This window comes from Crinia signifera, chromosome 19, assembly GCF_055691185.1.
Source record: "Crinia signifera chromosome 19, ASM5569118v1, whole genome shotgun sequence".
NCBI classification, from domain to species: Eukaryota; Metazoa; Chordata; class Amphibia; order Anura; family Myobatrachidae; genus Crinia; species Crinia signifera.
Genome location: NC_139226.1, coordinates 70851667 through 70867134, shown reverse-complemented (window position 1 = coordinate 70867134; position 15468 = coordinate 70851667). Strand labels below are relative to the sequence as shown.

The 15468-nt window shown below is 40.0% G+C and overlaps 1 protein-coding gene across 1 annotated transcript; it reads right to left on the bottom strand.

Annotated features, from left to right (window-relative positions):
• Nucleotides 1-695: 695 nt before the first annotated feature.
• On the bottom strand, nucleotides 696-14287 carry LOC146041562 (uncharacterized). Its single transcript, XM_083161516.1, has 8 exons — nucleotides 14044-14287; nucleotides 13865-13964; nucleotides 13540-13665; nucleotides 13208-13315; nucleotides 12789-13007; nucleotides 12553-12591; nucleotides 12261-12335; nucleotides 696-712 (listed from the first exon to the last, which is right to left on the bottom strand). The coding sequence occupies exons 1-8, from the start codon at nucleotides 14047-14049 to the stop codon at nucleotides 696-698; spliced, it is 690 nt and encodes a 229-aa protein (XP_083017642.1). The 5' UTR covers nucleotides 14050-14287.
• Between the last annotated feature and the right edge of the window lie 1181 nt (nucleotides 14288-15468).

Below are 15468 nucleotides of genomic sequence, written 5' to 3'. Positions count from 1 at the left end.
CCTTTCTCTATTACAGATATTGAAGCTGGTCCTTCATACAAGGAGACTGTGTTGGCTAAAGATGTACCTGTACCAGTGGTCAGCATTGATCAAACACTGGTACAGGCAGTAAGTATTGATCCAAATGAGGAGTTTGTTGTTTTGGATTTTGTTTCGACCCCAGGTCAACAAGGACATTCTTCACCAAGAAGAAAGCTGGATTTTGGAAATCTTTCAGGAACAAAAGAATTGATGGACAACCTGCAAGACGACCATGGTGCACAGGAGCTTCAAGAAAAGGTACATCGGCTGGAGATCGAAAATGCTGTATTAAAAGATACATTGAAGAACACCGTTGAATCAATGAAGGAGGTCCTCATTGAATCAGTGAAAGAAGACCTCATCAAATCGGTAAGTAATACCATCATGACATCAGTCAATACCCTCATCGAATCAGCGACTCACACCATCACAACATCAGTGAATGACCGGATCATCTGCGAGTAGATAAGGCACACTTTTTCTTCAAACTAATTGGTTTTGACAGGTCCACGCCCCTTTTATACAGTTTGTCCACGCCCCCATTTATACAATTTGATATCAAACGTGATCCGCATTTGATATGAAAGTGGTATAAAGCTATCACGTTTGATATGAAAGTGGTATAAATAATATTAACCCCCGTATTAAAATATAATTGGTTTGATACTGTAACTTCATACACGGATATTGGCTATGTGAAATAACACATATATAAAGTACGCTTAATGATATCTTAACCAGCTGGAAGAATTTCTAAACATAATGCTAAAAAAGTTGTTAGAAAAATATGGTATACAACAGATATATAATTCGTAGAAATGTAGATCTTGTTTTATATCAAATTTGATTTGTTTAGGATGTCGCGCAACGCTGATCATCAAAACAGCCGGCTGAAAGCCAGTTATTATAACGTATTAAAGCCGGGGAGTTTTTGTGGTTTTGATAAATATTATAAAGCTTTGAAAAATAAATTTAAAAGATCCGATGTGAGAAAATGGTTACAAGAGCAAGACGCGTACACATTGCACAAACCGGCTAGAAAAAACTATAAAAGGAATATGATATGTGTATCGGACATAAATCAACAGTGGCAATGTGATTTGGTATCGCTCATAGATCTGGCAAAGCACAACGACGGCGTAAAATATATACTAACCGTCATCGATATATTCAGTAAGAGGGCCTGGGCTGAAAGTCTGACTGCTAAGAGCGCGACGACTGTCGCTAAGGCTTTTGAAAAATTATTCCAACAGGGGGACGTACCGAGGAAACTACAAACCGATAATGGTAAAGAGTTTCTAAACAAAGTCCTAAAAAAGTTGTTAGAAAAATACGGTATACAACATTTCACAACCAATAATGATGTGAAAGCCGCCGTTATAGAACGCTTCAATAGGACTTTAAAAACACGAATGTGGCGATATTTCACGGCGAATAATACATACCGATATATAGACGTTTTACAAGCGTTCATTACCAGTTATAATAACACATACCATAGAACGATTAAGCGAGCTCCGAATGAGGTGGATGGCTCTAATGCGCTGGATGTCTTCAAGACGATATATGGTGATTACTTTAGAAGTAAGAAAACAAAGGCTTGTTTAGCGGTCGGGGACCACGTTCGTATCTCAAAATATAAGGATATATTTCAGAAAGGTTACGAACAGAGTTTTTCTGAGGAAATATTTGTAATACGCGGCGTGAACACTAAAGGACTTAAGCCGCTTTACACGTTGGAGGATCTCTACGGGGAGGCTATAACGGGTAGTTTTTACCCCGAAGAACTTCAAAGTATACCGAAAAACTATAATAGGATTTACAAAGTGGAGAAGATTTTAAAAAATAAGACGGTTAGAGGGAGGAAACACGTATTAGTCAAGTGGCGTGGATACCCCACAAAATTTAACAGTTGGGTCGCTGCATCGGAGATAAAAGATATATAAACAAAGAGGAAGATGGATGACAAACCCTTCTACATAACATTGCCGAGTAACGCCTCAGCCGATACATTTCCACAAAATAAGATTTCTGACTATACCACAAAGTTAGCAAGGCCGATAGACTTAAGTGGAGATTGGGAAGTAGCTCTTACAGAAATACAATACCCACACACCTGGAATACAATCGATGTGCGTGATTGTGTGTTGAAAATAACAAAGTGGGATGGGACGAGCGGTACAGCAACGAGGGTTTGCGTTAAACCGGGGTTTTATGAAACCATCGGGGCGTTACTGTTTTCTTTCAACGCTGAAATTGACCGACATAAACTGGATGGTTTAAAACTATTGTACGATCCGCTTGAACGAGAGATAATCATCGACAACAAGGCGATGTACAACATCACAGCCGGTCCTAAATTGTCGAGAATACTGGGGTTATACCCGAAAACTAAGTTTTTAAAACCGTGCGCCGACATCAGCGGAGGGCAATATACGCTCTTCGTGTACACAGATATTATCGAACATCAGAGGGTCGGTGATAGTTATGTCCCGTTGTTGCGCACCGTTGAAATAAAGGGCCGTAACAACGAGATGGTCACTATACGGTATGAGAAGCCCGATTATGTTCCGTTGTGCAAGACGCATTTTGACACTATAGCCATAGAGATAAAGAATGATCAGAACGAAAACATGTCATTCAAGTTTGGGAAAGCGAACGTGAAACTACATTTCAGACGCCGCAAATCCGAATTTTATTAAAGACAATGGTGGCCGTTAAAAATTATGGCGACCCGGGGCTCTACGCGCAATATTATAAAACACAGGCCGGTAATGGATTACCCGGTTTTCACGGCAGCGCGTATATGTACGGGTGCGGTTTAGGTGGAATTTTTCGAAGCCTGTTCAGAAAAGCGGTACCGCTTTTCCGAAGAGGGCTGGCGATAGCAAAGCCCCACGTGAAGAATGCAGCACGCAACATCGCGAAAGACGTCATCGGACAAGCCACAGCGGCGGTTGTGAGCAAAATACACGACGCAAATCAAGCGAAGCAAGATGGATCAGGTTTAATCTATGCCAGGAAAGGGGCGGCTAAAAATAAACGGAAGCGGGCAATACGGCTTCCGACATGGTGCAGACCCCTTTTAAACAAAAAACGGAGCAGACGCGGCTTAATTAAAAAAAGGAAACCGAAGCGAAGGGTCGGTGATATTTTTTAAGCATGTCTTTCATACACAATGAATCCATGGAATGCGCAAAATCTGAACTTGACCTTTTTGACGTACCACCGACGCAGACCAGCGTAGAGAAAAGCCTCTACGTCGAAGTTCAACCTTTGGCGGCATTATCCGAGACCGCGCCGCTTGAATTCTACATAGCGGCCAGCGGGGAACACTACTACGATCTGAACAACACGTTGCTGTACGTGACCTGCAAGATCGTACGGCCTGATAACACTGCTATACCTCAAGACGCCAAGGTCGCTCTTATTAATTACCCCATAGCAACTTTATTTAGCCAGGTTGATGTCACTTTGGGCGATAGGCTCATATCGCAGTCCAATAATCTTTACGCTTATAGGGCCTACATAGAGACCATACTGAATTATAGCTCAGATGCGTTATCCACAAAACACACAACTGGATTATTCTACAAAGATGTGGCTGGAGAACACAACACAAGAACCCTGGATGGCGTAAACACAGGGTTTATAAAAAGGGCAAGAACAACGGCACAAAGTCGAACGGTTGAATTATTGGGGCCGCTACACTGTGACCTTTTTCATCAACATAAACTAATATTGAACGCCGTGGACTTGAAGATAAAACTCATCAGAAACAAAGATGCTTTCTGCTTAATGTCTGCTGAAGCGGACCCCTTTAAAATTCAGATTGTTGCAGCGTCCCTGTTTGTGAAAAGGGTTCAGGTCTCACCCGCAGTCCGGATTGGACACGCCCAGGCCTTACTGACCACCAACGCCAAATATGCGATCGATAGAGTGGGCATGAAGATCTATAGCATACCGACGGGGAGTCGCGTATTTAATTTAGAAAATCTGTTTTTAGGACAGGTGCCAAAAACCGTTATAGCCGCTTTTGTAGATAATGAAGCGTTTTCAGGAGCCTATGACAAAAACCCTCTACGGTTTGAACATAAAAATGTAAACTTCGCATCCCTATACCTGGATGGAACACCGCATCCGGCCAAACCATTTTAACCAGACTTTGAACACGGTAACGCGGTTCGCGAGTATATGTCGCTCATTCAGATCACAAATAAGCAGAAATCAGATTCGGGTATACTAATTGACCGTGAAGAGTACCTCAACGGCTACACACTATTTGCTTTTGATCTGTCGCCTGAACAGGAATGCGCGGAGCATCTGTCTCTAATCAGAACCGGAAATCTACGAGCTGAATTCCGGTTTGCAGGAGCACTAGACCGGACAGTCAACATAATAATATACGCATTATTTGATAATATCATCGAGATCAACCAGCGGCGCGATGTGCTGTATGATTATCTATAAATGAAATAAATAATTTTTATATTTATCGTATATTTACCAATATTCATCACCCCATCAGCGATATGAACACATTACAGATAAATTGTATACTGTACGCTAATCCGGTGACGCGCCTGTTTTTTAAAGGGACCTACCCGTGTGATATGCTTCCGAGCGGTAAACTATCGCAATACCCCTGCGCGTTTGTAATCAACACACACACCAGCGCCCAACCGGGGGAGCATTGGTTGGCCGTTTATTTTAACAACCAGCGCGAGTGTTACTTTTTGGACTCTTACGGTTTAGAACCTGACAATCCCCTATTCCCAAAGGCCATAATAAATTTTTTAAACTCAAATTCAAAAAGAATTTACCACCAAAATAAGCAGTTGCAAGGTTTTAACAGTACCGTTTGTGGGCAATATTGTATATACTTTATATTTTTCATGTGTAAAAATTACAAATATACAGATGTGTTGGTCCGTTTTAGTTTTGATACAAAACGTAATGATCGCTATGTATCAAACTTTGTAAGACGTCTCCCTAGAAGTCATTGTTTGAGTCGATATACGGGTAACTGTATACAGTCCTGTGTCACCAGTAACCAACATGTGTTTGATAAAAATAATGTGTAATACAAAATTGTTTGTGTAACTTGTAACTAATGTTGTGATTGAAATGCTGTATGTACATTGCTTATGGTTACTTTCTATTAAAAAATCTTGCTTATTGAACTTTATATCGTGTGATTGCATATTTTTGCAGACAAACTGGTTAGAATCAAAGAACAAAACAGCATTTTATAAATCATAACCATATTTTATTGGTACAGACAAAATGTATTTACAGCAAAATAATCACGAATAACACGATAAACTTTACAGTTAAAACAATACACTAAATACATGATACATTACAAATTAAACGTCATCGTACAAATTAAACACACAAAAATACATCGTATAAAAACATTATAAATTAGTTATATGTTAAAGGTTCAACCACTGCGAATCCTGAAACAGATTTACGGATCTTTTCCTCGGTAGTAAGTATCCGTGTGGCGTTGTTAACCCGGGGGAATTTAAAACATTTATACGACTTTTTTTAATGTTGTGTATTGGGGAGGCTGTATTTACATTGCCAATTTCATCATCGTAGATTTCAGCTTTTAAGCGATCTAACTGTAATCTGTTTGATGCATTACCAACTACAGTGGACGGGATATTCAACTCAGCCATAGCGCGCATAAATTCAATCCATCCGTTAGGCATTTTATGACTCGTCACGCTGTGATTTTGCGTGATACCCCTTATCAAGTCTAACACATTGGATCCTGGCACTGTGACGCCTTTATACATAAACACACCCTTGCGGTCCCAATTCGCAATGTCTTTAGAGCGAACCATTTTACTCATTAGTATTTCACAGTTCTTTTTATACCGCGCATTAACACTGTTCAAGACATCGTGGTAAACAGCGTCGGTAGCGTCGTCTTGTGTAGGGTTAGTTGTATCCTCAACAGCATTTGCACCGGGTGATAAAAGCGTTAAAGTTGACATTTCTCTATCAGTTTGTTTACTCAACACCAGGTATCTCTGTAACACAGCTGTGTAGCGTTTTGCCTTTTCATACTCTGATAAAGCATTATTATGTAGTATACTTATGATCTCAGCATCTAGGCCTTGCGTGGCTGTTTTGCGTATATCATCGTTGTTTGGTTTGTTGTTTAAACGGTCTATCTGTTGCTGGGGGACCAGATACATTTTCTCAGCGTATTCCATCACCGGTTAGACAGTAGTCCGGTAATTAATGGAATGGCAAATCCTAGCAACGATCCGATAAACCCACCCGACTGTTTCACCAACCTCTTCTTTTTCCCAATGGCGCATTTCTTATTACAAAGCGATTTTATAAGGGACCTCTTCTTTTTAAGGTAGTTCAACTGACGCTGTGACAGGGGTATTTTACCTTTAAGCGTATTGAGAGCAATCTCACATATGGCTGTCACCAAATCGTTTGAAGCGTTGGATAATATAGCGTTTCTTTGGGCCGGTTTGGCTTTAATGAGGGTTTTTAAAAGGGCCCAATTACGCCTTATCCTGGTCGACATGTTCACAGCTGTTAGAAGTGGTAATGAATGACTATAGGATGCGCGGTTATAGCTATTTAGAACCCCGCTTCTTAACAACATAAGCTACTGGTGTGTCGGGGGGGAATAAACCGCTTCGTAAACGATAATCATCAAGGGCATTGTTTCTTAAATCAACCAGTAAATAACCGTATGGAGGCTCCGTAGCGGACTCATAGGCTTCAAGAAAAAAACGATATTTTGATGGGTACATTTGTCTAGCCAGAATGCTAACCTGCATTTTATCCCTGGGGTTTTTAAACAGGACCATATATTTTGTGTTTAAATGTATAGTCCTGCTCTTTCTACCTTGACAAAATATGTTTTGCACAAGGTACATGACGCTGAGATTACGATGGTGCACATACTTTGTGAACGCTTTCTCAACCTCAGAATTATTACTCGCTGCATCCATCAAGTCATCTATCACCGTTAAATTAATCTTATCAGGGGGAAAAAGCTGGTCGTCGCTAAATGACTCGGGCAACCCCTCTATAAAACGCATACCAGGGTGAGCACTCAGAAGTTGGTCATATATCGGTTGCCAACAGGTGTAAAACCAAACAATATTATCAGGTACATGCGTCATATGTGTGGATGCGTGTTGTATTAGCGTTTTCACAAAATAACTTTTCCCCGAATTGGAGGGTCCGGCTAAAATACAGGAGAAGGGGTGTTGAAAACGGATATCCATCTTAATAACCAAATGGTAGGGTTGTAAAATTATCCGTGAGGTTACGTTTAGTGTAAACGCACTTTTGCGTTTTCTGCAGCATACGGGTTTCAATCTGCCAGTACTTTTTCACACGTACTATACCGGGCTGCCTGGTCACAATTTTTTTCTGATCCTCGCCTTTGGGGTTTAAAGGATAATCTAAGACCAGTTCTTTCAGACTGTCAAAGTTAACGTGCTGCTCATTACAAACATTCAACGTTATACCTTTGACCTTGAGGCTCGTCTTGCCGTTGCTTAGTCTATAGCCGTATGACTTGGGGCCGGCTGAAACAAACTCTGTTATATGCGTACCAGATGGTAGTTCGCTGGTCAACTCCCCTAGATAATCGCCTAATGGCGGATTCCAGTCACCGGGCCTGCTGACAAAAATTACAGAATCTGTATCGTGATACAGACATCTATCTTGTAATCTATCCAATAGGTTGTACAACTCGACGCGGGCGTGCGCTGTGGTAAATGCTGCTATAAATATATTTGTTGTTGAAGACCTGGTATAATGGTCTTTGGCGTATTTCCAGTTGACCATAACAGTTTCTGAGTCTATGAAGTCTAAAGCAGACACCTCATAGTGTGGTTGAAAGGCATATTCAAAAAGCTTATCAGGATCTGTCACTAGACAAGTATTGGGCATGTTGCTACGTTGACCAAATTTACCCCATAATGAGTTTAAAAACAATTTAGAAATTTGTCTTTTGGCGGGGTTGACATTTATGTGTTCGTGTCTTAAAGCTATGCCCTCATTTTTTTGATACGCGTCTATGTACTCTTGTTGTTTCACAGAGTCTGTACACCAATCGGGGTAACCAGAAGCCTCCTGTTTATCTCTGAGGTGTGTTTTAATGTAACCTGAAAACAGATCATCAGATCTCTCATCAAAATGCCACACCTCATAGATTTTACACACTTTGTACCCCTTTTCTATAGCAAGATTTATCTCCACTGTGCACCATGTACCGGTTAGGGCGCGGTTTTCTGAGTCATGAACACACGGCTCACACTGTCCAGATTCGGCGCATGTGCGGCACAGCGGAAACATTAACTTACCATTCATTTTAACCGGTAAAACTGGAAAGAAAAGGCCTCGCGGAGGATTAATTTTTAATTTAACAAAACCGAAATACTTTGTGACATCATCAAAGTCCTTATAAATGATACGTGGGTGACGTATAGGATATGTTTTGGTCTTGTTGACAAATGGGTATAGGCTAGTAAAGTCAAAATAGTGTATTTTTTCATCGCACTCTGTCTTGTGATAAAGTTTTATGGCGTTAGTGCGGCCGCCATAAAGACCATCACGAGGATCCAAGGGGTCAGGGATTTCCAAACCTTTCAGAAAAACCTGAAGCTCCTCATCAGTCTCCCTCATTTTCTTCCACTCACACCCCCACATCTCCCTTATCTGAAATCCACACCGTTTAAGGTATTGTATCCTTAGCTGTGTCTTGTGCCGCAGTTGACCGTAGGTTGTTTTAGTCAGATTGTTTTCATCATCGGTTTTGTAACAGTTGTCACAACCGTGATAAAAACACCCCTGGAATTCAAAAGCTGTTGGCACGCCGTTAATCACGGCGTAACCATCCAGACTGTATCTACCGACTTTCTTCTCACCACCTTGTAAAGCGTGTCTTATACTCACACCTTCTTTGTGTTCTATGTACATTAACCACTGTATGGCTGGTGTTGAGTAACGCTTCTGGGTCTTGTGATAGTTATCACCCGGTACAAGAGCCAATGTGTTTGCCTGTAAATATTTACAACGATACATAGCCATACAAACCGACGCTAAAGTCGTCAGTTGGAATGGATCAACGTGACGTTTAACGGCTACATCTTTTTTCTCTGCCGCTATTACAAACTCCTGTTCTGTCATGGCTATAACGGCTGATCTGAAAGCTGCGCACCCTTTTTGCAATATTCTGACATCCTCTTTACAATATCGTATTAATTCTTTTTGAAAATTAAACGCCTTGTGTTTGTTTTTTTCGTACCACTCTGTAACATCAGCGGCCTCCTCAGGCATCATGTGTTGTAGGCCAAAATATTCTATTGAGGGCATGACCCCTATGTAATTTTGGTTATCGGCTGTGTTAAAAAAATGCGGGAAATGACCTTTAACGCCATCAAATCCCATGGCCTTTGGAAATCTGCTCAATTTCATGGGGAGAAAATTGAGAGAGTCTATAAACCTAATCTTCAGATCTTTTATTGTGATACACATTATGTTTCCGCCATTAGAGATGAGGGATACTGTATACCGTTCTTTGATGATCTTGTTCAATACAAAATACGAATCATACCGCCCAGCGTTATGGGCTATGAATGTGTAATGCGCAAATTTTGGTTTCATGAACGTCTTTACAAAATCATCGATACAAGCTTTGCCCTTAAACTCCCAGGATTTCTCACCCATTAATGTGAGAGCGTAACAGTAGTTTGGTATATGTATACCTGTCTCCTGCATGCATTCGAAATCAAAAAAGATGTATTTGGTGGTGGGTTCTTCCGCTTTGATGGGCTGTATGTAACACAAATGATCCGCAAACCCATCAACATATGCCTTGCAAGTAGAACACTTTAGCCCCTGACACTCATGAGACCTGCGACGGTAGAGACAACACCTGTCGCAATAAACATGTTCAAGACAGGATATTTTGCGATCTAAAGCTAAGGATTTGTGCTCCTCTAAACATTCACGCGATCTGCAAAACACCCTACAAACCGAACATCTTAATGCGGAAGCCCCATCATCAGCGCACGCTTGTCTGTGACAAGCCTTACAAAAGAAAAGACAATCGTGGCTATTTTTGCGCTCATAAGTTCGATTACATAAGGAACAGAAATATCTCGATCCGAGAAATGCGCAGATATTAATCAGGCCATAATAGTGTGAATCGTGATATAATACATACAGGGTATCACCGTAGCGCGATTCTGAAGAATAGTAATGCCAAGAACGATTATTATGATATAATATTGTAATTTTTGTTTTTAAGTGTTTTTCAAAAACAACAACGTCGCTAAAGCTGACTGCTTTATCGATCGGTAGGTTCAAATCCTTATGAATTTGAAGCGCCCGATCGTGTATTTCAGCGTCTGTGGCATTACCTTTATCCAGAAGTTTGCAGATCGATGCCGCAAAGCACAAATAATTGTGCGTATTGTTGAAATCATACAGGTGTCTTCTGCGCCTTTCTATAATTAAGCTGTATGGAATGCGTCTAAGGCCGCGACCAGTTAGGGCCCCACCCGCCCTATTTCTAAAAACAGTGATCACAAACCTTAAACCCGTGCCTAATAAGAATTCAGCGTTACTTTGAAGAGTGTTTGTAATTTGATTCAAGAAACTGACAGCGTCTAATGATTCTTGCGGCTTTCGGTGTGAGTAGATGGCGTTGTGTAAACCACCCCCCTCCAATCTTAACTGTACACGATCATTAGGGTCAACACCAACCATGAATTCATCAATCATAACCTGTATAGCGTTGTGTACGGCTTCAACACCCTCTGCAAATGATGTAACTCTTTCCAAATTAACAAATTGAAAATGATTATGATACTCAATAGCTCTGAAATTAGGATGGTGTCGCTCATACCTGTTAACAGCTTCTAAGTACACATCTCGCCGACCTTCACCATTACCGGGTGGCGCACCCCCATCTATGTCATTATGCATGGGCGTTGCGGGGTGTTCAACATTGTCAGGTGACGCAGCGTCACCCGGTAATGGTTGGTCCGGTGATTTGTCAGCCTGTGCACCTGGGGTTGGGGTTGTGCATCGCCCCCTGTGTTGTTTACGCTTTCTCAGCCTGTATATGCATTTTAAAGCCTGTTTTATTTTCGAACGGCGAAATAAGTGTGAGATTTTGCACGGTACATTTGCTTTAATTCTTGGGGCTTTTTTACACACATGTAAATTACGTTTCAACCCATAACCCACCATGCCTAGTCACGGATCCGTTTCAATTATCTCGGCAAAATGATACATGTTCGCTTTAATAAAATCCCTAGTCCTCACGGTCTCTGATATATGATTTGATGTTACATTCATGTACATTTCTACAAGTTCTTTAATGATCTCTGGCTTCTTTTTTGAACCATAAAGCTCATCTTTTATACGGTTCAACATGGTATTGACATTTCTACGCATGTACCCTATATGCTCACGCATCCTCCCCATGACCGCGTAGTATTGTATTTCCGCATCTTGTCCTAATTGTTCCACATTCTGAACCCCATCAACTATGTCTGTCGATACCACGGTCGGCGGGGCATCCGCACCGCCCGATGCGGTTGCCTCGCCGACCGTGGTAAAAACACTGGGTAGTTTTGTGTAATCATCACCCATTACTTTATCAGGGATTCCGGCTACAGATGTTACAGCCTCATCATCATTCTGTGGTGTATCTGAGACTGACTCTTCACTAGGGGTGATAAAAAATGTTTGCCCATTTAAGTCCTCATCATTAGCGGATAATGTAGCTGCAGGCGTGTTACTGACCACGCTTTGCGTTTCTGCAGTATGATGTTCCTGCGTGTCTGAAATTACGATGACATCATCATCCGTCAGCGGCGTGTATCTCTCTCTTGACAGTCGTAAAGTTTTACGAGTCTTCACAGTCTTTGTATTACCGGCAATGTCAATGTCGGATTCAGTAGGTGTTGCAGGTGTTGTAAATGCGTGCGGGTAATCCACATTACTCACTGTTGGCACTGTTTGTAATGCAATTCTTTTTCTCACGGGCCTACCTTCCGAATATTTCAATCTTCTTTTAAGGTCTGATAAATCGGCCTTGTTTTCTTGACCGACTCGACTTTTTGTAATTCTCCGCTTGCTTGGCTTGAAATCGTCGCGCTCGGTGGCCATGATCTCGGCCCTTGATACATCTTCTTGAAGTTGTGGGTCGATCACTGTTTTAGCTGATTCACCCCCATCCATTTCAGCATTGAGTGGTTGAGCAACCCCGGCCGTTGCTATCATTTTTGCGAATCGTCGCGGATCCGCTGTAAATAAAAAATAACAACGTTTTAGTTACACATTCGCGGACACTAAGACAACCGCTTTATAACACCTTCAGACCCGCCTCCCAAAACACCCACCCCATCCATGTCGGTTTGCATCTACACAGTCTGTTTAACACCTGTGGTTTCCATTTGTAAAGAACAATGATGAACGCGGTCCTATATAAGAAACTAAATAAATAAACATTACATTACACACCTGAATATTTGCCAGATCTTTCCATCGGCGTGGTTCCTACTGTAATAAAAATCACACCGTTTTAGTTACACATACGCGGCCACAAAGACAGTCGCTTTATAACAACTTCAGACCTCCCAACCCCCACCTTCCTTGTTGGTTTTCATCTACACAGTCTGTTTAATACCTGTGGTTTCCATTTGTAAAGAACAGTGGTAAATGTTGTGCTATATAAGAAACCAAATAAATAAACATACACGGGTATTTGTCAAAGGTTTGCGCCGGCATGGTTCCTTTAAACAATGACCAGAAAGCTTGATCGCTGATCTGGGTTCTTTTTGCTCCTTTAGCCAATGCGCTGTTGGGTTGTTTGGCGTTTGATCCAACACTCGATGTCGGTTCTCTGTATCCGGATGGTCCCGCTTCACACGTATCGGCCCTAGGTACCGTAGGTTCATACCGGCTAGCTATGTCATCTGTAATACATATATTATCAATTAACGACACATTCGCCGACTTGAGAAAAAAAAAAAAAAAAAAAAAAAAAAAAAAAACCGTCATTTAAGTCATGATAACAACAACTCCTGTGGACACTATTCATGATTTTGCGACGATATGTAACATTTAACACAAAAACACATTATAAAAACATCACCAGCCAATCGTCAAAATTCACCTTGTATAGCCGGGGTCTGGTATAGCTGTTTATAGTGTTTTGCCGATGGTAAATTCCAGAGATCATCCATTATGTGTTCTGCATCAGATTTCGACATAATCGGCGATACTAACAGAGAACAAATAACACATTAATATCACAGGCTGTATAAAAATGAATATAACAGGATATATATATATATATATATATGAGTGAGAACGTGAGAGTTCGCGCGAGATAGCGTGAGAGAGAGAGAGAGAGAGAGAGAGAGAGAGACATATTTTTGGAAATAATAATATATCACATTTTTTTAACATACATCACATTTTTTTTGACGGCTTATGATTACCTACATTTTTGCGATTCGGACAAATCAGAGTATGCTGCGTATGGGTTTTCGAATGTCGTCAGATCCGGACCGACTGTGAAATCCGAACCATATGATCCAACTTCAGATGCGTCATTTGTGACATCTGAAACTGATTTATGGGATTAACAATTTAATAAAAAATAATATATACATAAAAAATAAAATAAAAATTAACACAACAATTTTGTAGAACGAAAAATACAATCAACACGTGTAACATTAATACCAATAGGGCGCTTGATAATTAACACCAACAGAGTAACATTTATAACCACCAACAACAATGTGTCTTTGATCTGTAAACTTACACGTATTTGTCTGCTCATTTGACTGCTGTTGAAAGCTGGGTAAATCTTGAAAGTCTCTGAGACTTATTTTATTTGCATTAATGGTTTTGTATTCCTTTCTCTGTAATAAATAATAATAATAAGTTGAAATAACAATACAATAAGCTATTGTTAAACTATTGTAAATATCATATACACACCTGCATGTTGGTGTTTTGTTGATAGCTTAAGTTCAAAGGTGTTTTCTGCAACAACCACTAGATGGCACTGTTGATAATAAAAGATAACACGATAAGTTTCCATAACGAAATTTGCGTGCACAAAATCACATAAAACTATTAACGCTCTCACAAAAACCTGATCTATGAATACCTCCTGACATTGTATTCTATAGATCGGCCTATAAAAATTAATTACAGGGGATCCAACAATGCTAATGACTAATCCCACCATATCACATGTTTAGCCAGCAGACTGCTCATACCTGGCCGCATTGTGGATAACCAGCTTATAAAATTACACTATAATAACAAAATCACTTTATACAGCCGTTACACATCCGTTATACCGTAATCTGCGATGACTAACACCCGCCCACCCTACCACTAAATAAAACATCTTGCTATGTATATTATAAAATATTAAAACTATTCTATTTAGAAATATTGTATATACATATATATATTGTTACTCCATATCACATGTGTAGTCAGCAGCCTGCTCATACCTGGCCGCATTGTGGATAACCAACTTATAAAATTACACTATAATAACAAAATCACTTTATACAGCCGTTACACATCCGTTATACCGTAATCTGCGTTGACTAACACCCCCCCACCCTACCACTAAATAAAACATCTTGCTATGTATATTATAAAATATTAAAACTATGCTATTTAGAAATATTGTATATACATATATATATTGTTACTCCATATCACATGTGTAGTCAGCAGCCTGCTCATACCTGGCCGCATTGTGGATAACCAACTTATAAAATTACACTATAATAACAAAATCACTTTATACAGCCGTTACACATCCGTTATACCGTAATCTGCGTTGACTAACACCCCCCACCCTACCACTAAATAAAACATCTTGCTATGTATATTATAAAATATTAAAACTATGCTATTTAGAAATATTGTATATACATATATATATTGTTACTCCATATCACATGTGTAGTCAGCAGCCTGCTCATACCTGGCCGCATTGTGGATAACCAACTTATAAAATTACACTATAATAACAAAATCACTTTATACAGCCGTTACACATCCGTTATACCGTAATCTGCGATGACTAACATTAACGAACTGTAAATTGTAATAACACAATATACTGTATTTTTAAAAGCAATATGTATAATGTACAGACCACAAAACATCTTGCTATGTATATTATAAAATATTAAAACTATGCTATTTAGAAATATTGTATATATATATATATATTTATTTAGAAAATTAATATAGACTCACCCTCTGGGAACAAAATCTTCAAATTTTCTCTGAATATTTCTGGAACAAAATCTTCAAGTCAAAACTTCAAGTTCTCTGTCTTGAATAGTGTGTGTGTGCGAAGACCTTCAACCTCAATGTGTGGCAGCTGCCTGG